Here is a 22,565-nt window from a genome sequence, read left to right as displayed (position 1 = left end):
TTGTGGTGGTGGTCATCATGTGGTCTCTGCTGTGGGTCTTTATATGTAAGAGGACTCTTTAGTCCCACAAAATTAATACATCTAAAGCTTTAACTGCAACATGTAAAGCTGTTTTTAACTTCTTAGTTCGCAGGGAAAGCAGCAGTGGAGCTTATTTTGCTGGAATGTTTCGGGTTGCCAACATGGAGTTTATCCCTGAGTACCGCCAGGAAGAGTCCAATGAATTTGTATCCATGGCAAACAAAATACAACATGTGGTATGTATTAAAGCAATCCTGTTATCTACATGACTGTTGAAGCCGTCTGAGAAAATTTTGTTAACTATGCTGGTTCAGGTGAGCAATGTTTACAAGATGTCCTCCGTGGCCAAACTCTACCAGCAAGCTGTCATTTCAGACCTCAGGTAGAGTTTGTTCGTCCTCATTGTGAAGCAAAAGGTTGATTGTTTTGATCAAATTTGTGCGTTTAAGCAGCAAAATCTGTGTTAACATGACAAATGTGTTTTTGTCACCCAGTAACAACAACAAAGGTGGTGTGTTGGTGCATTTCTGGATGGTTTTTGTGGTACCTCAACTGAAGAGCGCAGCAGTGTGTGAAGAGTGTATAGGAGCCATATTCAGGGACTCGGTCCACACCAGCCTGAAGAACCGCTCCTCTGTGGGCTACCTGCTGGGTCTCCCAGTGGATATAGACTCTATCTTCATCAATGGTGTGTCAGTATGTTGACAAGTGCATCCCAGGTGTGTTAGTTGATACTGACAGTGGATTGTTTCATCTTCCTGCAGCTGTTCAGAGATCAGATTACACGTCAGGAGCAAGTATGTAACAATATTTAAATTATGTATAATGAAAGTTGTGAATTTTGTTCTGATATGAGTTTCTTTCCCTCTCCTTTCAGACTTGGAGTGTGTAGATAAATTCTATGCCAACTTCCCCGGAATGAGGGTCCCTTTAGATGTTTTCTCGTCGTGGGCCGGTGTGAGATGTCACATAAAACTCACCGCGGTCCCCGGCTCTCTGATCCGTCTGACCGTCGCCTCCTTTCTCATCGAGCCCAGCGGCTGCGTTAGTGACGCCCTGACCGTGTACGATGCTCTGCTGCCCATGAGAGGGCGCATTCTGTACAGGTGAGTCTGACACCCTGACTCATTACTCTGGACTTATTTTTCTGCTTTTCCTGTTTAGTACATCTGTAAATCTTGACACTGTAGTTCAGTCTCCTAAAGGATTGTTCTTACTGTCATATATATGGTATGTATCTTTGCTGCAGGGTGTGTGAGCCGGTCTCCACCTCCTTCTCCTTGGTGTCTACCTCCAACGTCATGCTGCTCTCCTTCAGAATGACAAATGGGGACAAGAGCTTCAGAGGACACTTTGAGGCCATTACTGAGGAAAGTATGACACACTGCAATTATTTTATATGCCAGTATTTATAGGTGATGTCATGTATAATGAAAGAACATAAATATAAATCCACCGAGATTTAATGTCTTGAAAGGGATTAGTCCGTCTGGGGGAAAAAGAGGCAGGTAAGATAAATCTACCTTTGGTTTCACAAGGGGAAAAAAACATGTATTAAATAATAATGTTCATAACGTTAATAATAATAATAATAATGTTCAGAATGTTAATCTTTGATCTTCTTAGCCTTCAGATTTGTGTCCCAGCCCCAAGGCTTGTGAGGAGTGCTATTTGGGGTTGTGTCACAGGTCTGTCTCTGTCTTTCACAGAGTGTTTGTCTCAAATTGAGACCCACTTACAGTCTGACATCATGGCTCAGATCCGAAGCCCCTTCTACCCAAGTCTTTTGCCCCCACAGTGCTCCTGCACCTGGAGGTTTGAGGTATAAAAAATGCACTGATACATGATTTGAAACAGCGGTTCATTCTTTGTTCTTAAATACATTTTCACTGATTGATTATTCTGCTTTAACTCCAGACCCCTAACAGTAAATTGGGAGTTGCTCTGCAGTTTCAGAACTACGAACTGAAACTAAAGGACATGAAGAGCTGTGACCACGGCTGGTGGAAGGTCAATGAAATCATGTATGTGTGCACAGACACACAAAAAAAATGCTCAAAACGTTTTGCAAAGAATTTTGCATGCATGTATAAAATCCCGCGTTTGCTTCCCTTCTACAGTTTCTGTGGCAGCTACGTGGGACATCACACAGTGTTTCGTATCGCCGACCGCAGCTCAGAGGTGGAGTTTCGTTGCACCTCACGGAATTCTGCTCAGCCTTTTCAAGCATCATACAGCAGCTACAGAATTAGCCAACGTAAGGGACGCAGGGCCCAGAGTGTGACTCATTACAGCTACCAGGAGGCACAAGTGAATCCTAAATGTTGTCTTTCAGTTTGGTTGATTAGTCAAGTAGACCTAATTGTATCTAAATTCTTACTCTATCACGAGGAGAGCTACTTTTGTCAAACATTTAATATTTTATTTCAAAAGAATCACTCAAGAAGCTTTTTTTGGTGCGTTTTATTCGGTCCATAGATTAGAAAAGATTTAAGGCAGTTAAACTCATTATTATCGTCTTCCTTTCCCTGTTAATCTGTGTTCAGCCTGTCCCGAGAGCCACTTCCTGTGTTCCACAGGACTGTGTGTGGAGAAAAGCCGACGCTGTGACGGGCTGGATGACTGCCAGGATGAGAGTGATGAGTTCTTTTGCTGTAAGTTGTCTTACAGGTTACATAGTTCTGGATGATTAAAGGAACTCCGGTCTTTACTTGCCTGAAGAATTTATCATGTGCAAGAAAAATTTTACTTATTTTCACAGCAAGGCCCACAAAGAACTGTGGCGACAACAGTCGCCTGCATCCTCTGTTTATTTGCAATGGAGAGAAAGACTGTTCTGATGGAAGAGATGAGCTGAACTGCACTCAAGGTACAAACAAACGTCTGCATTTCTTTGTGTTTACGTTTTATGGATGCCCTTTCACCTATTGGCCACCAATAATTTCAATGTGTTCTTTGTCTTTTGTCAGAATCATCCTGCTCTGCGATCAGGTATCAGTGCAACAGTGGCTCTTGTATCCTGAAAAAAAATGCAAAGTGCGATGATGTTCCCGACTGTCAGGACGGCAGCGATGAGGCAGACTGCGGTGAGCGCTCCACATTTCCTGCTGCTTGTGCATATTTTTTAAGTCACAGTGAAAAGAAAAACATAACTAATAAGATTTTATATCATTCTTAATTAGTCTCAAACTTTCCGAACTACTTTGGCAGAAACTCATTTTCTCTTTCAGAACATCAGTTTGTTTGAATATCAGACAAAAGTAACTCCTGTTTTCTCAGTCATTTTTTCTGTCAGAGAAATCTGGTGGCTTCTCAGAAAGCAATTTAACCACTTTATTTCCCCTCAGGAAAGTTTGATATTGACTTATTTTTGGTGGCTAGAGCATATTTTGCTGCTCACACTGTTCACAGCATTTTATCCTTGACCCCCATGTACTGAACCATCCCTTAAATGTTTGCCTCTGAACAAAGTTTTTGGATTCTACCTGCTAAACTCAACCGAAATCACTGTCACACACATTTGGTCTCACTTAACTTATTTCCTACTGAAGCACTGGCTGCGTGGCCCCTTCTCTGCCGTGTGGTCCCATGAGGAACTTATTATTTTATAATCTGCTGGGCAGCGAGCTCCAAACCCGCTGACCCAGCTGTAATAGCTTTCTGTGTCGGCTGTTATTCTATCCTGACGGGGTCTGGGGGTGATGGGACGGTCTTTTCTTTGATCATTTACTGATACACTGCCTGCACACTGGTGCTGCCACACACACACACACACACACACACACACACACACACACACACACACACACTAATATAGCCAACAAATGATATGCCGTTGTGTGCTCATCAGCCTGTGGCCGTCCCTCCATGGAGAAGAAGGTGGATGCGTCTGCAGGATCTGAACGCATCGTGGGCGGAGTTAACTCTGTGGAAGGGGAGTGGCCATGGCAGGTCAGCCTCCACTTCTCTGGTAACCTGTACTGTGGTGCGTCTGTCCTCTCCTCTGATTGGCTCATCTCAGCAGCACACTGCTTCAACAAAGAGAGGTGAATCACTCACTGTTAAGTATCATTCCATTGTGGTTTTATAAGCCAAGGCACGGAAAACACACACTTAATAATGGAAGCATCAGGCTGACAGGAACTGGTTTCATTTGAACAAACGCCAGAAGCCCGTAGATGAGTACTCCCAAATTAATTGGATAGCATGTTTTAAACACAGGTTATGTAAAAGCAGATAAACAGGAAGTCACGTAAGGGCATGAGGAACTGAAAGATTCTGACAAAGACGAAGCATACAGGAGACGGTAGTATGTTAAAGCATGGCAAAGCAAAAGGTCATTTAAAAACATGTTTTTACTTCTAATAAGTATCATTTATAGTAAGATTTACAGTATGATTTACACCATCAGTGTGATTGACCTTTGACCCCCCCCTCTATTCTCCCAGGCTGTCTGACCCTCGTTACTGGAGAGCACATCTTGGCATGCTGACACAGGGTGGTGCCAAACACGTGGCGGACATCCAGCGGATCGTGGTGCACGAGTATTTTAATGCACACACGTTTGACTACGACGTCGCTCTGCTGCAGCTAAAGAAGCCCTGGCCCCCCTCCCTCCACCCGGTGGTCCAGCCGGTGTGCCTGCCACCCCCATCCCACGCCGTCACCGACAAACACAGCTGCTGGGTGACAGGATGGGGATACCGCTCTGAGGAGGGTGAGCGATACCTCACATAGATGTCAGTGAATTTTACAGTTAAATATAACGGATATGCTTGAGGGATGATGTCATTTCCTGTCCTGCAGACAAAGTGCTGCCCTCTGTCCTGCAGAAAGCAGAGGTGTCCCTACTGAGCCAGACTGAGTGTAAAAAGCGCTATGGACCGGTCTCGCCACGCATGCTGTGTGCTGGGGTCCCCAGTGGAGAGCAGGACGCCTGCAGGGTGAGCTCCCGCCTGCAGGCCACGTCTACATCTACACCAGTGGGTGCATCCATAAAGCAATAAGGACACTTCTCTAAATTGTCTGCACCTTTTTTTTCTGTTTGTTTCTTTCTTTCAGGGTGATTCCGGAGGTCCCCTGTCCTGTCAGGCACCGGGAGATGGTCGCTGGTTCCTGATTGGTATTGTAAGCTGGGGGGTGGGCTGTGGTAGACCAAACCTGCCTGGGGTCTACAGCAGGGTCAACAAGTTCACCTCCTGGATCTACAGTCATATCAGCTGACACAATGATGTTTAAATATCTTTGTTTCATGCACCGTATAATAAAAAGATCAACAACATGTACTGTGTGTGTGTGTGTGTGTGTGTGTGTCAGCTGATATTAACATAAATGTGGCATAAATGACCATTCCACAGCACGCACATCGGACACGTTTCATGCCACATTTTTAAAATTGCAGGTTCGCCCCTGCAGAGCATCCAAGGACACAGCAGCCATCCTCCTAAGGTTAATATCCCGAGCGCGTTTCCTGTCAAACAGCCTTTTGTCCCTCTTTGCTTTAATCTTTACGCGGAGGTTTATCCTCAGTATCTGCCGGACGGCTGGTTGCGCGGTTTGTACCATAACATAGTGGCCCCATTGTCCCCCGCACTGCATTCTGGGGCTCCGTGTGACACCTGCCGCCCAGTTCAGGTAAACGGGAGGCGGGTGAAAGCGCACAGCATCCGAATCGCTCAGGTTCGTATTTCTTGTGCGCTTTTTTTTTTTTTTTTCCAAAGGACGCGCCAGCGGGGGTTTCCTCTCTCTCTCTCCATCGTTTCTATGCCTGAGGTATTGTTCGATATCGCTTCTCCGGAGCTAAACGGGACGGTGCCATGAGGAGTCTCCCCAAAAACAGAACTTGTGAGGTGTATTGCATCTCCGGCCATGTTCACTCGGGCTGCTGCGCTACAGAGGTAAGGCATGGCTGTGCGTAAAAGACGGTGCCAAACGGAACTTTTCATTCTGCAAATAAGTGTTTTATTCATTATATTGAGTTGGAGGTGTGTTTATTAGACGCTGTCGGGCTTTGTGCAATAAAATAACGGATGCATGAAAATCAGGAGCCATAAAACCAACTCATCCATGGCTCATCTTAATTGTAAAAATCAGTCTCAAGGGGTGTGGGGGTCGTTTTCTAATGAATGTCAGTGCCGGCCTGAGCCACTTGATTGAGTGCTGAAACCGCAGAGACGGGCCGTGGGAAAGCAGACTCCTCCAGCCACGCTTTGTCTGCCCCCCCCCCCCCCCCCCCAGGGGAATCGTGCCAACCCCTTAAATGTTTTAAGGAGATCCTTTCAGCTCAAAGGTGTTCACCGTTACTCTCTCTAAATCAGCATCTGCTCAGCCATAGAAATTGATGTCATTGATTTTGCTAGATGGACTGTATTCTCTTCATTTGCACATCTGTTGTGGTCACACACACACACACACACACACACACACACACACACACACACACACACACACACACACAAAAATCAAATTGGAAGTAACTTGAGAAGAACCATAAAAAGCTGGTTTGATATTTGAGTCATGTTCCTGTTTCTTGAAGGGAGAGGTGGAGCTGAAGGAGCCCACCCAGTCACTGAGCCCCCCCACGAAGCCCGAGGATCAGGGGGAACAGACGGCAAAGGGGGGGCGAGCTGCATCTTGTGGCTCCTGGAGGAGATGGATGTTGGGGGTCCTGCCTTTCTTTCCCTTCACTGTTGCCATCGTGCTGACTCTCCACTTCTTATCACGTGAGTGCAGACTTATTTTGGGGGCAGGGGGGGTCATCTTTTCTTCACTCTTCTGATGTGTTTATTTTGACTTGCATCTCCACTCACTCAACTGCACCTGTCTGGAATCTCTGCGTCCTCCTGCAGCTCCTCCCTCCTCGGTGTTCTTTCTTGGCGGCAGCGTGGAGTTCCCAAACCTGAGCTTCACCTCAGAGCTGACTGACTCTACCTCCCCTCAGTTCCGCCTGCAGGCCCAGGCTTTGAACCATTATGTAAGTGTAACGGAGGACATGCCCATCACTGCCCCCCACCGCTCTGAATGATACTTGAAGGCTGCTCCACCTTCCTGCTGTGGGCTGAAGTGGACGTCGCTGCTCCGACTCGGTTCACAGCAGCAGGCTACTAGTCTCTTTTAAGCTGCACCGCTGCCTCCCCCCCCCCCCTCTATTCTCCTCTCTTGTTGTCTTTGTCTTTGCATTGCATTCATTTACTTCACCTTCTTGCCTTTATCCACCTCTCTTTTTCTCCCTGCTTTTTTTTTTTTTTTTGCACGCCTCTTTTCTCTCTTCTCTCCATCTCTCTCCAGTGGTGTTAAATGTAAAGCTGAAACAGGAGCTGGGCTCAGTGTGTGTGTGTGTGTGTGTGTGTGTGTGTGTGAGTTCCACAGACCCCCCAGGGGACAGGGCCCTTTCAGGCCTGAGGACAAGCCCGGCATTTGTGAGCCCAGCTAGACCCAGGCAGCAAGAGTGAGAGGAAGAGCAGGCCTTCAATAAAAACATTGTCTGTGTAGCTTTCACACAATCAGCCACTCTGTGCGCCGCACACAACAGAGAGGAAGAGTACCTCGGTTTGATGCTGGGGTTGAGAGGGAGAGACGGGGCAGTAGGGCAGCGCGGGATGAAAGACATCCAGAATATCACAGGGGGGAATTTGGGTTTTGGAGATAAAGGTCACATCCATTGTAGCTCATTCTGGTATAGCGGAGCAAAAAATGTGCAGTAATGCTGCTTTAATCAGCTGTTAGGGGAGTTAAATGCTTGTTAAACGGTCACAGTATCTGTGCGGCCATCTGTTCATTAAAGGGCGGGTGAACTGGAGGCCACCCGCCCAAACCGCCCTGGGTCCTACCTCTACGCCGCCAGCAGGTAGAGACACAATGGAGCTCTGTGCAACTCAACGTACACACAGGCAGAGCTTGATACACACACACACACACAAACACACACACAGAAGAACTATGCTTTTGTTGAATTCTGGCTACATGCTCGACCAGGTGTGTTCATGTGATAATTACATGGGGAAGGTGACCTCACTTGCACCGCTGTGATGTCACACCACTGCTGTAAGTGTGTGGAGTGTGTTCATGTGTTCAACCCTCGTTTTTTTTTGTTTGTTTTTTTTTGTCTTTTTTGCAAAAACAGTTCTCAGAACTCTACGAGTCCTCCCCGTGGAGCTCTTACCACCTGCACTCAGGGATAACTGCCTTCAGGTACGCTCCGCCAACCCATCGTCTGCTGCATGTAATGAAATGTGTAACAGTTCATACATAGAAACACGCATGGGCGCAACACACTCAGCTGTATGTTCCCTGTAGAATAGCAACACTGTAAACCCTTTGTGTGACAGTGAAGGAGCAGAAGGGCTCAATGTCTTCTACTGGAGTAAATTCTCCGCCCCGGACGACGTTGCCGCGGCCGTCCAGAAGTCCAGCCCCGAGAAGCTGCAGCGCAGACTTCCTGTGGGCCACAAGGTGCTGCGCTACAGCCGCAACGAGCAGTGGTATTACATGCAGAAAGACGACAACACGCTCCACCTTCTGGGTAGAGGATCCCACTGTTGTATACATGCATGTGGCACAGAAACAGTAATACACACACACACACCGTCTGCCCCTGCAATTTTAGTAATGTTCACCAATAGCAGAGTCACCTCCCACACTGATTTCACTAGAACCTGAAAAATCAGAAAATAGCTTTAATATTTCAGTACTAGTTTTACTAAAATACCTTCACCCCCCCCCCCCCCCCCGACACACAAACTAACACGGACAATCAGAAACTACCAATGAATAGGATAAGATTTGATTCACACACGCGCCACAGTCGTCCAAATAGAAACACTCATGTTAGGAACAACTAACCAATAATTTTTACATGTTTTACACTTTTTTATGTTTTGATATTATTATGTTATTAATCATGTGGTTTCTATACACACATGCAGTCCTCTGTGTGTAGTTGACTGGACTTGATCTCTCTGTGTCTTCAGGTTTAGACCCTGATGACTTTGAATCAGAAGAAAAATCCGACAAGAGTAAGAATCCAAACAGCATCCATGGTGGGAAGTGGCAGCTGGGCTTCCAAGGTTTATTTTATGTTACAAGTCATTAATATCTGAGTACGGAGAACTAGAATCAGAAGGAAGTGTGACTGTCTGATGGGAACTAGTAATTATTCATTGCTTCTTGTGTCTAGCAATGTCTTTTGACCTCTATGCCAAACACGGCAACAACCGCACCCTGAGCCTCGTGAGTCCCAAGAAGCCGTACTACCAGTGGCGTCTCCGTGTGCCATCGGGTCATTTGGTTCGCCTGGTCATCCTCAACCTGCACGGCGCCACGCCAGGAAGCTGCACAGCCCACAAGCTCTCCGCCTATGACTTCTTACTTCCGCTACAGAACAAGATAATCGCCAGGTATTGATATTTCGTGACATTTTTTCAACATCACAGCATTGGCATGATCTCATACTTGTTTAAATATCGTCATCCTGCCTGTTTCAGATGGTGTGGACTTCCTGTTTCCGGTTCGTCCCCGGTCATGAAGCTGACGTCCTCTGGGAATGTCATGTTGGTCACCTTCTCCTTCAGCAGGCAGAGGGACGGGGCCGTGTTCAAAGCTTACTTCCAAGCCATCCCTAAAGCAGGTTTTAATGCCCCCTCAAACACACAAAAAGAAAAACTCTATTTTGTTCATCCTTTAATATTCATTCACGTTTGACAGTATTTTTTTGTTTCAGTCATGGGTATTATTTGTAGAGAAATGCTGCCTTGGTGTTTTTGTGTATTCTGAACACTAACCTGTGACACCATCTCCCCCTGCAGGTTGTGGAGGGTCAATTTCCTCCTGGAACGGCTCTATTTCCTCCCCTTACTACCCCTCCTATTACCCTCCAAACATCGACTGCACCTGGACAATACGGGTGAGTCACTTCTTGTATTCATGTTGGTGTGTGTGGGAAACACTGAAATAAGAAAAGTAGAAATGAGTGAGTCATCCTTTTACTATTTGCACTCTGTATTCCACTGTAAGATTGACGTCTTTAGTCATCTGTGGTTACTTTTGTCAGGCGCCGTTGCCAGGATACTTGATCTCCATGACAATAGTGATGCTGGACATTCAGGATTCCTCATCGGACGGCTGTGAAAAAGACTGGTTGGACATCGGAGGGGTCAAGTGAGTTGCGACGCCGAAATGTGTTGCTTCCAAGGTGCCCCTAAACACGGGTCAGGGTTAGCATTTCATCCGCATCGAGCAAGACCTCCCAAGTGTTTCAGTTAAAAGTAAAACCCTGATGTTTTGTGCTCATCTGCATCTAGACTCTGTAATCCAGTCTCAAGCAGCAGCAAGAAGCGAGTCTTCTCTTCTCCTCTCTCCCTCCGCTTCCATTCAGATGAATCCCTCACTCACAGGGGCTTCTACTTGATCTACCGGGCCTTCTCTCCGGAGGGCAGTAAGTAAAATCCGATACTTCCAGTCTGTCAGATCCTCCTGAAACGTGAAGGAAAGTACTGCAATTCCAGCGAGTGCATGCGAGTCTCCTTCATGCCTGTTTCCAGCCTGTCCTCGCCAGTTCCGTTGTGGAGACGGACGCTGTATCCCTCTAAGGAAAGTGTGTGATGGAGTGAAGGACTGCTCAGATGGACGGGATGAGGCAAGATGCTGTAAGTCAGCCAGAAAAGAAAAAAAAAAGGGGTTGTGCATGCAGTTTTTATTCTTAACTCATCTCAAATGTGTGTAAACCACGTAGCATCCTGCAGACCAGGTCAAGTGTTATGTGGGAACGGCCAGTGCAGGCCTCAGAGCAGTCAGTGTGTGAGTCAGAGCAGCTGCACAGACAGCAGCGAGGAGGGCGCCTGCGGTGAGCAGACTGTCACCATAGCAACACGTTCACGCGATTGTGTGATTTGCGATGATGAAATCATTTGTGTTTTCCAGGAGGTAAATGTTATCACGTGTGTCCCAACAAGGTCTGTTTGCCAAAGTCCTCAGTGTGTGATGGTGTCGTCGACTGCAAAGACCGCAGCGATGAGTTCAATTGCACCAGAGCGTGTGGGTATTCACAGCGCTGGACAACACTGGGTTACACTGATAGTACTTCCATCTATGTTGGATGCTTGTTACTTCACTCCACCTCATGTTGTCTCTCGATCTCTCTAGATATTAAAGGCTGCTCATCATCCTCGTACAAATGCGCAAACGGAAAATGTCTCAACAAGGTTAACCCAGAGTGTGACGGATTCAAAGACTGCTTTGACGGCTCCGATGAGCTGCGATGTGGTAAATTCACTCTCATGAATGCCTCAGACTCCTTCAGGTGTGACCATAGTGTTCTCATCCTCCCATGTCCGTACATGTCTGTCAATTTCAGGCTGCGGCACCAGGCCCAGGAAGCGCTTTAAGATCGTCGGCGGCTCTGACGCTGGGTTGGGATCGTGGCCGTGGCAGGTCAGCCTCCAGATGGACCGCTACGGACACGTCTGCGGAGCCACGCTGGCATCCAGCCGCTGGCTCGTCTCCGCAGCTCACTGCTTCCAGGACTCGGACGCCATCAAGTGAGGAAGATCCTTGAAAAGTCACGTGGTCGTCCCAATTTGTGCACACACTGGGTTCACGTGCAGTACGTCGTGTCTGCAGATACTCGGATGCTCGTGCATGGAGGGCGTATATGGGAGTGGGTGTGATGACCGCTGGGAACAACGGAGCAACCACCAGAACAATCCGCAAAATATTCCTCCACCCGAAGTATGACCAGTTTACCTCCGACTACGATATCGCCCTTCTGGAGCTCAGCGCTCCCGTCTTCTTCAACGACTTGGTGCAGCCCGTGTGTATTCCTGCACCCTCACACAGCTTCACCACAGGAACCAGCTGCTACGTCACGGGCTGGGGCGTCCTCATGGAAGACGGTGGTTCAGATTTTACAGATTTTTTTTTTCCCTAAATTTTTGTAGACATTTTAATAACCCAAGATGTTTTCATGTGTTTTCTTAAATTGTAGGTGAACTAGCCACCCGCTTACAGGAGGCCTCGGTAAAGATCATCAACAGGAACACTTGTAATAAGTTGTACGACGACGCCGTCACTCCCAGGATGCTGTGCGCTGGGAACCTGCAGGGAGGGGTTGACGCCTGTCAGGTATGTACGGGGGACAATGCTGGTTTCAAATAACTACTATAGTCCTTAACACAGTTAAGGAATTTTCTGAAAGCAACAACCTGCAATTTTTCATAGAAAAAAAAAATCAGTCCAATGCAGAGCCAAGAAAATTATCAGCTAATATTTGTAAATGTATTATTTTGTCTTTACGAATGTTATTTACTGAATATCTGTCACTCAGGGTGACTCAGGAGGTCCGTTAGTGTGTCTGGAGCGAGGCAAACGGTGGTTCTTGGCAGGGATCGTGAGCTGGGGTGAAGGCTGTGCGAGGCTGAACCGCCCTGGTGTCTACACCCAGGTGGTCAAGTTCACGGACTGGATCCATCAGCAGACTAAAGGACAGGTGTGATTGTGCATCTGACCGACATAAACACAAGTACCAACCAATGCACAGGATGAAGGTCTCAGACCTGGAGTCCACCTTCAGACGGCTGTCATAATTGCATGACTGCACATTCAGTCCATCTTTTGGGAGTGCATCCCTTCCAATGGGCTGGGAGGTGCCTCATCCGTGCTCCAAACCAATCAGCTTCCAAACAAATCATTGCATTGACTTTGTGGCCATATTGACAAGAAAAGTGATCACTTAACTTGGTTATTAAAGCGGCTACAAAGAGTTTATAACTGACTATGAAATAGCCAGTCTCCATTCAGGAGTAATGCCACTAATAGACCGACATAGGGAAACAAGATCACAACAAAGTTGTCGTTTCTATGTTGTTGTTCTCAGAGATAAAAAAAAATTCTCTTGACACTGGTGAAGGATTAGCAAAGAATGAAGACAAGAATTAGCTGAGAAACAATAAAAGATCATTGGAGCGGTAACTTGTCGAAAGGGGTCATCATGATCAACACAAAATGAAATATCCTTGTAGTTACTTTGATTTTTTTTTTTTTCTATTCCTGCACAAATGTAATGGAGTCCAAAGAAGATGGCTGGAATACATTGTAGAAATAACAAAATGTCAATTTCTGATGCAAAATATTATAATAACATTCTATTATTTTTCAGCTTCGGCTCTGACCACGTAACAATCTGTGGTCTTTATTTGCTGAATGAGCTAAAATATGTGGGTAAATGCTACCTGCATGTAATGAGATCCAATGTTTTTCCTCTCTGTTGGAGGAAACGTAGTTTGCACTCATTACTTAATATGTATTTCTATTTTTTCAAAAAAAGTAAAACAACAGGATATTAGTACTGATGGTGTTCCCACCAAACATGAGAGTTACTGCTATAAAGGATGTGGAATGACAGCAAGCATGCAACTGTACATTTGTGCCCATATCTACATTTATCAATGTACTGTATATGTGTGTTCACGGTTCACCGTGTGTTTAAAGGTTGTTATTGTGTATGCATGTGCCTTTGAGTTGTCTGATGTTCAATATATTCTGCAATAGTAGTGAAGTGAATAATCCCCAATAGGAGATCATGTACTTTGCATGGAAGTTTCACTATGATTTAATTTATCATGATGTTGCCTCTTTTTAGTACTTCATGCGCCATGAAAACACTTTGAAAGTATTGAGTCGGTCTTATGGCAGAAGGAACATTTATAGGAGAGACTCCACCGCTCCTTGTTCTCCTGCTCTCCCTCCTCACCCACGCCACGTCACCCCCCAGTGGTCAACCTGCACCATCGTGAATTCTGTCTGTGATGCACATTAATACACCCATGGGATTTAAGAAAACTTGCAGATTGCATCATTGCTGTCTGGTAAACAGACTGTGCATTTTTTTTTATTAAAGACGCATTTTCCACACAGCAGGCCTGGTTTGTGTTTGTCCACAAAACTTTGAAAATTAAATCTGAAGTTGTGATCTGTCCGTTTCAAAGGAGCAGTTGGATACTACTAAACTACAGAATCTATTTTTTTTTAATCATCAGTAATATATTCAGTTAGTTTTGAGTCTTTAATTAATGATCTTAGTGTATTTATAGTTGCGTGACTTCCTCCCAGGAGGAACCATATTAGTAAAGATTGAAGATTTTTATCTTCAAATTGGAAAAAAACAGGCGTCAGCGAACCTTGGCAGTTTTGTGATGCCTACGTGCTGATCATCCCGTGTGGAAATCTGAGTGGGTCCGCACAGGAGATTTCAACACCGAGCTGCCATGTGCGTAACGTGGATTAAGAACAGGATTAAATTGCAAACAGTTGGATAACATGACATGTTTATCTGTCAGTATATTCGTAAAAGTAGATTTTTTAAAAGCCTTATATTTTATAATATAATTGTATTTATTAATTGCTCGACCAATGCTGAGGGCTAAATGGAACCTGCCTGTACGCGTCTTGGGTGTGCCAATGGACGTTACGGAAGTCCGTTATCCGGTGGCTGCACTGTGGGAACTCTATAAATCCGCGCCACTGTCCAAAACGATAGGAAAAAAGTTGCACTGAAGTTCAACCACAGCGTCCTGTTGTGTGATCACCCGCAGCTATCCTCAGGAAACTGACCAACAGCATTCACCGGCCAGACGCGCTGCGCGCTGCAGAGAGGAGAACACCGTAAAGCCTGGAGGGAGAACAAGAGCGGGAATAAAACTTGTTTGATGTTTTACATTTGAAACACTCACTGCATCGGAAACACCAAAGATGATGAATTCTGCTCTCATCTGCCTGCTTTGTGGATTGTACGGTGCTCTTGCAAAAGGTGAGTAATAAATATGTGGACTCAATGCGGGTTGAGCGCGCAGACCACCTGCTGTAACCAGGCTTTAATAGTTTAATAGTATTTAATAGTTGTTGTTTTTTACAACTTTTAAAATCATTTACTTATCAATAATTGTTTTGTTTTCTCTTCATGTAACTCCTGCAGTCCGTAAAAACAGATTTTCTAATAGAAAATTGGGGGGAAAAAAGAATTTTTTTACTTTCTTATGGATTCTAAAAACTAGAGATATACATATGTTTGTTATGTATCGTGACATTTGGGTAAGAAAACATTATTTGCATTAAACTGGAAGAATATTGGGCCCTTTCCTTTGAGGGGAAACAACAGCTGCATGAATGTGTGTTTTCTCCGTGGCGCGCTTTGGAGCTCCTGTTCGTTTATAGGCCAGTTAAGTCATTGGTGCTGTCGTGCGCCTGAGGCGAATCGGCTTCTAATGGCACCGAGTGCCGAGAGGGAGATAAGCCCTATCCAGCAGGGACATTTGTTTGGATATTGTGGACCTCCGTGGCCCGACTCCTTGTGCTCTTGGCCCCGGTTGAATGGACGCAGTCAGGGCGTTGTTTCCTGAGACTGATGAGTTTGCCAAATGAAAGATCTGACACAAATGAGCGAGGGGTCATGGTCCACTGAAACAACACCCGGTGAGCAGCAACCAGGGCTGATGTGCTCTCAGTGTCACAACAGATCTCTGTGGTTTTCTTGGTCAATTACAACCATTTGTGCCACGAACAAAAACAAAAATTAAATTACGCGCAGTTATCATCAAGTTGGAAAAACTTTTACGCAGCTTGATATATCTTGAAAAGTAGATATCTACTCTCAAATTATTATAACTACGACATAACTCTCAATTAACGCTTAAAGGAGTCTTTGTAAAACGAACTTGAACTTTTTTTGGACTACATCTAAAGTCTTTTGAATTGTATCTGTGTGCTTAAATGTTTTCTCCTTTACTGTTTCTAAAAAGATACAGTAAGACAATCTTTTGTTTTATTATTTGTGGCCAGATTTGCCAAATTGACAATTTCAGTTCCTTGTGTATATAAGTAAGATTGTGGGAAATTTAAATTTTTGAATATAGATAGAAATTTATCTGCATTTCTCAATTTATCTGTTAGTGTGATTATTATTGAAATCACACATTCAATAAGTAACATGAATATGCTATCATAGTAATGATTGAGGAGATGGTCGTGAAGAGTCCTTAGACAAGTGAAGAAAAATTATAGTAACTCACTTTAGTCTCTTTAACAGAAGTTCAACATCTAAATATGTTAAAATAATATAAATATTGTCAAATTTGCAGCATTTTCATGATTCGTGTCACCTGAATTGTTTCAGAGGAAGATTATAGAGGTTATTATCTTCATGAGATGAGATTTGAGATTAGATGCTGTGATATAGATTCCTTTGCAAATATGTCTTTCTTCTGGGCTGCATTTTTTTGAAAACTGATTTTTAAAATAGTTCTTTATGTTGTCAAGTATCTCCTCCAAAATTCCAAAGTCAATAGAAGAGGGGGTTTTTTTGTATAGTGTTTAAACTTCTGCTTCAAAACAATGATTCCCACACGATGACAACTCATTTTTTTGTTGTTGATGAAAACAGATGAATTAGCAGGAAGCTGGAGTGAAATTTTGATAATGTTGCTGGTAGTGACTTCACAGCTTGTTGAAATTTTCCCAGAAGGCTTAGAGGACATCCCGAACTTCCCCTCCGTCTTCTCTTAATTTGATTTGTGTGTGTGCGTGCGTGCGTGCGTGTGTGTGTGTGGGCCGGTGGGTTTTCTTACCTACTCATGTACTGAAATTCAAGGAAATAGTAAGGAAGTGATGGCAGTGAGTAATGCTAGATGTACTCAATGGGGCATCCACTGAGAACAATGATGCAGACAATGAATGGTAGGCATGAATTTCTGCTGTACTGCCACTGCACAGGTGATTTAAGTGCTGTCAGGGTGATAAGACAGTTGTGATGTTTCTGTTGTGATCTTTGTGAGGAGCACTAAGTGTGAAGGACTGACTTCACTAAAGGATGTTTCCACTGTTGTTGGGAGGAAGGAAGGGTGTGTAGACAGTCTTCTTTATCTCTTATTAATAAACCTCAGCCACAGAGTGGAGAAATGCCTTTATTTGATAAACATGTGGGACACTGCTTACGCATTTCCACACAAGCTGTCAAGTGGGTTGAGTGAGGAGATGTGAGGAGGGTCACCGATACCGCGGCCTAGATGGAGGACGTGCTGTGAAACCAGGACCCGTGATCGGATCAAGAGTTAAGAGTCCGGTTTGGTCTGTTGTGTAATGGGCAGAGACAAAATGTTTATTCTGTGTAAAGTGTTTTGCCTTCCGGGATTTCCTTTAAAAGTGGTCTCATCCACACAGAGGCCACTTCTCTTCATGATATTAGAACTAGATATTAGATATCAATCACAATTTACTAGTGAAGAGGAAACTGTTTCCTTTGAATTCTATAATTCCATTTGACAAATTTTAGTTTTATCACATTTTAGTTCATCTAATCAGCAATGGAATTTTAAGAAGTTGCCTCTCCTCAAGTCCTCTACAGTCTCATCTGTAGTCTCTGTCTTGACCTCTGCAGATAAAGATCAAAGAGGGAAATACAGCATCCCCATCCTGGATGTGGAATCCCAGCAGCTGGTCCTGGACACCAACCAGACTCTGCAGCTCCACTGCAGGTGAGATTCAGGTAGATCAGTTCAGGCCAGAGGGGCCTGGGTGGAGCAACAGGGCGGAGCTGGGGGGCGTGACGAGGAAAGGCCACTCATGATTGATATCTTTGAGCAGAAATATCAAACTGCAAAAATCACTCATTTTAAAATACTTAACTAATCACTACAGCACTAAATCAAATGTGTAGTTTTAACAAAAAGTTATATTTCATATAGTTGTAGTTGAAACAGACTGTTCATCGGCATTAAAAGACACTTTTCTATTATACTTAATTCAGAGGAAACTTCATCAGAATTTTATCAGTTTGTCTTTTTTTTGTATTTTCTATTCCTTACTAATTTTCCACCAAAAAAAGGGAATAAAGGGAAGTTGTGAAGATTTTGAATTTCAGATATATCCATTATAGCATTGAATAATGAACTCAAACTTTTAAATGTAAACTTCTGAAACACTGAAGATGATAAAGCCATCAATAAATAATCAATAGAGAATAAGTTCCCATGATTTGACGCGAGCTGAATCTGAATTCCCCATACAAAGATTCTGAACTTGTATTCCAGGGGCCGCTGGCAGCTATCGTGGACGTTTTCCTCAGGTTTGACCAGAGATCAGGTGCAGGTGAAGGAGTTCCGGTGTGGGAGGACAAGCCAGCAGTACTGCAGCTCTCTAACGGTCAGCCGCAGCCAATCCCAGCACACCGGCACATTCCGGTGCAGATACCAGCGCCAGATCACTCGGCAAACCTCCGTCTATGTGTTTGTCACAGGTAAGACTGCTGCACACCCTGCTGGATCTCCACTCTCTTCTTCTTCTCTATATTTCTTATAAGCTGTGAAGGTTCTTGATGTTTCACCCCAAATACTTATTGTTTATATCCCCCAGGTTAAACAGGATATGAGGGGGCTAAATACAGACCCCAACGCCAGAGAGACAATTATATCGTAACACTGATTGTCCCAACAACACATCCTTCTAGATGACTCTGGCACAGTCTCCCCCCCCCCCCCGGCTCCCCTGCCTTTCTTTTCTCAATCTGCACCTACCTCCCTTTCGTCTAAATATAAATCCTTTTTTTTTTAAACTTTCGTTTACGTGCTACCTCGAGGCCAGGAATAGCCCAGCTGCTGAAAGGCTCAGTCCTGGGCAGAGTTTCCCAGGGCATCAGCCTTATCTGCTCGGCTCAGCCTCGCTTGAAGCATCCTGTGCTCGGGGGGCGGAGGGGAAGGGTTTGAAGGCGGTGGGAGGGGATGTCACTGTGTCTCTACAAGGTGGCGGCGGGGATGTGTGTGTGTGTATGTGTGTGTGTATAAGGACAAGATGAAGGCCAGTGGCTCAGTGATATCCAGATGCGCCATGTCTGCCCAGTCGCTCCTCCTTGTCCTGGACGGTGACGCTGCTTGGGATGGGCCAGACTGGGCATGGAGCTGGACTGGAGCCCGTGGTCACAGGGCATGCTACTGTTTGGCCAACAGGACCCTGGGGGGCCATCAATCGCTCAGGTCACCATGTCCATTAAGCATCAGACTTGGCCTGCAGCTCTGCTCAGACGTTGCCTCCCTCCCCAAAATTCTCTATTAGGAATCAAAGCAAGAGGAGGAAGCCCTCAGTCTTTTTGGTCCTTGGGGTACTTTTGTTCGAATGTTCAGAGATTTGCTTTCCTTAAATAACACCCTACTGTAACAAACAATACAGTGAGCAACACCCACACTTTTCAATGGCAGAGGACTATTACCTTTGCTGATCTGGGAGGAGAAACCACAGAGAGGCTGTTTGATTACCTCTAAACAATCTGTGTGTTTATTGTTGACTACAGGCAGTCATTTGCAGAATGGCTGTTCAATGAGTGGGTGTGGAGGGCAGTGTATGTTTAGGAGTGTATATCAGTTGTTGTTCTTGTGATATTTGGAAGTGTGTTTTGGGGCATATAGGCAGGCGATTGTTTGCTTTCTGTTCTATTTGTGCATGAAATTAAACACTCAGTCCACAGAAAGTCGTGAAAAAACTTTTTTTCACTCAACAGAGAGGGCAATATCCACTGAGACACACGTCCTCACTGCCTAAAATCCAAACGGAGTTAATCAAGTCATTTGTGAGGCATTGTGTTCTGAAAAACAATAAACACAGCAAGCAGTTCTGGAGCATTTTGCCCTGCGTTAGGCCTCTCAGGCTGCACAGACGGCCATATCTTATTTGCAAGGCCATTGGTCCAAAAATCAATATCTTCAAATAATAAGCAGGGTTGTAAAAGTAAGATGTACTTTTTTGGGAGTTGTTATAAAATGGAATGTTTGAAACAAATAAAATGACATTATAGTGAAATACAGTGTTTTTTGAGATGCAAATTGATAATTTTTTTGTCCATCAACCTTTTTTTTTAACTGAAATGTGCTCTTGTGAAATATTTGAATGGGAGATCTTTCCATTGAAAAAAAATATTTCCTGGCAAAACTAGTCACAGTGACTGGAAAGAGATGTTCTTCTAGATGTGAACACGCGAATATAATCCCACTATACTACTTTTATGGTATCAGATATATGACAAAAAAAAAAAAAAACAATACCAGAAGACCGAAAGTCTTCTTCCATCAAAAAATATATCAACCAAACTCTGGATTTGTTTCTTGAATATCTGTTGTTTTTTCTTGTAAAACATTCCAGATTGAAATGGATTTCTTTGAAGCTGCTGTCTAAGCAAAACTCGATGTTGGAAGCTCAGTCTTCAAACATCAAGTGAAGTTGAATTAAAGCTGTGATATACATTAAAATGATTTTTAAAGACAAAGATCAGCAGATACTTTGATAATGAAAAGTTGTCATCAATTTTCGTCCCAAGGATATTGAGTTGCTGTGGCTGAAAAATCTGCCTCACCTCAAGCTCCACGCTGCCAAAACCTTTCCTTTGGGAAAATATTTGTTTCTTATCCAAAGTAGAGTATCGTCAAGCCTCCATGTGTGACTCATGTTTTTCCAGTGACATACAGTAGCAAGCAAAAATATTTGCTTACAGACACCAAACACCCCCATACTCCCTGCACCTCACCCACCAACTGGAATTAGAGCATGAGGAAGTTTTAAACGAGAGAAGTTTTTCTTTAATTTCTGTTTAACTTCTAATCTGAAAGGAGACGTCTTTTAATACATCTACTGTATTTTACATGCTTCTTATCAGTTCCGTATGTGTCCCTGACCGCAATGTTTCGGTTTCAGACAGCCAGCAGCCATTTGTGGAACAGCCGGGTCCGAGCCCAAGCGTGTTGTTCATGAAGACGGAGCAGCCCCTGGTCGTCCCCTGTCGGGTCACGCACCCAAACTTCACTGCAACGTTGGTCAAGGTAAGAGAAGGAAGCATGGATGAAAACTACGAGCTTGGTCGCAGTGGTGGAATTATCTCCACACTCATGTCTCCTCTCGTTCTTCTTTGCCACCTCAAGCCGCTCACTTCCTCTGCTTTTTCCATTAAAGTCCACGTGTGACCACATCGCACCGTCCCGTTGTTTCTCCCTGCCACATCATTCAGCACAAACGTTCTTATCTTGGCAGACATTCCCCAGTGGCGTGTGTGTTCTTGTCTTTCTGTTCATCTGCGGATATGTGTGAAAGTGTGTGCGGATATGTTTGTGAGTGTCGGTGCTTGAGTGCTGATTGAGGTGGGGTGAGCAGACAGTGTTACTGAGTGCACCGAGAAGCACGTTGAGTACTTCTTGTTTATCTGTTTTTTGAGTGCTTGCCGCCACGTATCTGTTATTTGCTTACGGATGAAATATTTTTCCTCCTAAACCTGCGAGATAAACTTCCAGCAGAAGATGCCCCTTTCTTTTCTTGTGATGGAGCAGCGACCACAGCATCCTGTTGGTGCTGTCTGGAGACAGGACGTGTTGTCTGGAGTGCCCCTTTGGCCCACAGCCAGCACAAATTCCCACATTTCACCTTCCACCTCTGGTAGTAGGAATCCTGGCTGCCAACTTCCTTCAACTGATGCTTTATGCAGCTGGTTTGATTGGTGTAGGAAGCAGAGGTAGCTACTGTTGGCCCCAACCAATCAAAGTACAGCATGTTCTCTTTAATCACGAACACCGATCATTAATATGATGGCTTGTGCGTCACTGTAGGAAACTTATTGTGGTGTAACTACAATAGAAAAGTTGTAAAACGCACAAAAGGCATTTGGACTGGACTAGATGCACCAACAATTAATAAAACAGTAATGTACTCATTAAGTTGGAGGATTTGCAAAACTCAGATAAAAGAGATTAATTTCAATGAATGTAACAGGAGGAGAGATTTACTTTAAATCTTTTGTGTTAGAAAGGTTTTTTAAATAAGCCCTAATATAGTTCCTAAACCATCCATTTAGAAATATATCGTGTGCAAGACCATATCTCTCAGTTCTCAGCTTTAAGCCTCAACAAAAGTTCTCCAGAAGGTATTAGCAAAAGCTAAATTGTGGTTTGGGGTTAAATTTATTGTTTCTCTCATTTTTCCCAAATTTAGAAATTGTTGACATGTTCTAACATTTTTACCTTTCTACCTAAAGACAAGCCAAGGGACAATCAACTTCAGATTTATTCCTGGTCTGAGGAGCACAAATGTCTAAACAAGTCATCTTATACTTTCCATTCCCATCCATAGGTTTTAGCTTCATGCCTAAGGTGGGTAAAAAGAGCGAATATAGAGGAATTAAGACAAATGACCCCCTACATCAGAGGCCTAGTTTTCTGAACTATGACTCTGGTCCTAAAACAGACTTAGCCCGATATAAACGCAGACACAACCGCTGTTTTTTTGTCCTGCTTCCATTTCCGTACAAATACTTAGAGGGACAAAGATAATTATTCTAATAATAGCTCTCCTCCTTTTCCCTCATCTCCCACTTCCTCCTCAAACCTTGTGTTGGTTGGTATAAATTCAAAGTCCACTCACTGTCACAGCCCCTGGAGTGTTTTTTTCCTGAAAGGATTTTGCACTTTGCCTGCATCTCTGATGTGACCCTTGTCATCTGGAACAATACTCAGGAGGTTCTGTTTTCTCAC

The 22,565-nt window shown here is 44.3% G+C and overlaps 3 protein-coding genes across 4 annotated transcripts in view; all 3 read left to right on the top strand.

The window, feature by feature from the left end:
* Nucleotides 1–16: 16 nt before the first annotated feature.
* tmprss7 (transmembrane serine protease 7) lies at nucleotides 17–5,293 on the top strand. 2 transcript variants are annotated; one of them, XM_068343635.1, is made up of 17 exons: nucleotides 17–31; nucleotides 127–257; nucleotides 336–403; nucleotides 516–709; nucleotides 786–818; nucleotides 899–1,127; nucleotides 1,271–1,395; nucleotides 1,731–1,843; nucleotides 1,939–2,045; nucleotides 2,142–2,278; nucleotides 2,568–2,675; nucleotides 2,783–2,890; nucleotides 2,991–3,107; nucleotides 3,872–4,067; nucleotides 4,470–4,738; nucleotides 4,828–4,964; nucleotides 5,083–5,293. In XM_068343635.1, exons 2-17 carry the CDS (start codon nucleotides 165–167, stop codon nucleotides 5,242–5,244), a joined length of 2,196 nt encoding a protein of 731 aa, XP_068199736.1. In that variant the 5' UTR covers nucleotides 17–31; nucleotides 127–164; the 3' UTR covers nucleotides 5,245–5,293. The 2 variants fall into 2 exon arrangements, with proteins under 2 accessions (XP_068199736.1, XP_068199737.1); XM_068343636.1 differs by lacking the exons at nucleotides 17–31; nucleotides 336–403 and having other exon boundaries at nucleotides 146–257.
* Nucleotides 5,294–6,631: 1,338 nt separating this feature from the next.
* Nucleotides 6,632–13,914, top strand: LOC137614102 (suppressor of tumorigenicity 14 protein). The gene is made up of 18 exons (XM_068343632.1): nucleotides 6,632–6,743; nucleotides 6,870–6,994; nucleotides 8,144–8,211; nucleotides 8,349–8,542; nucleotides 8,991–9,086; nucleotides 9,197–9,416; nucleotides 9,504–9,646; nucleotides 9,825–9,922; nucleotides 10,070–10,176; nucleotides 10,320–10,453; nucleotides 10,560–10,664; nucleotides 10,751–10,861; nucleotides 10,939–11,052; nucleotides 11,161–11,280; nucleotides 11,372–11,555; nucleotides 11,638–11,909; nucleotides 12,002–12,138; nucleotides 12,341–13,914. Exons 1-18 carry the CDS (start codon nucleotides 6,677–6,679, stop codon nucleotides 12,506–12,508), a joined length of 2,463 nt encoding a protein of 820 aa, XP_068199733.1. The 5' UTR covers nucleotides 6,632–6,676; the 3' UTR covers nucleotides 12,509–13,914.
* Nucleotides 13,915–14,406: 492 nt separating this feature from the next.
* The window catches only part of flt1 (fms related receptor tyrosine kinase 1), a 28,830-nt gene continuing 20,671 nt past the window's right edge, over nucleotides 14,407–22,565 (top strand). Inside the window, exons 1-4 of the mRNA XM_068343560.1 lie at nucleotides 14,407–14,821; nucleotides 17,444–17,540; nucleotides 18,096–18,301; nucleotides 20,743–20,867. Coding sequence (XP_068199661.1) covers nucleotides 14,764–14,821; nucleotides 17,444–17,540; nucleotides 18,096–18,301; nucleotides 20,743–20,867 — 486 coding nt within the window. The 5' untranslated portion in view covers nucleotides 14,407–14,763. The remainder of the gene's footprint in view (nucleotides 14,822–17,443; nucleotides 17,541–18,095; nucleotides 18,302–20,742; nucleotides 20,868–22,565) is intronic.

Source organism: Antennarius striatus, chromosome 20 (assembly GCF_040054535.1).
Source record: "Antennarius striatus isolate MH-2024 chromosome 20, ASM4005453v1, whole genome shotgun sequence".
Taxonomy (NCBI): Eukaryota; Metazoa; Chordata; class Actinopteri; order Lophiiformes; family Antennariidae; genus Antennarius; species Antennarius striatus.
Note: the sequence above shows the minus strand (reverse complement) of the source record. Positions and strands in the feature narration are given on the sequence as shown.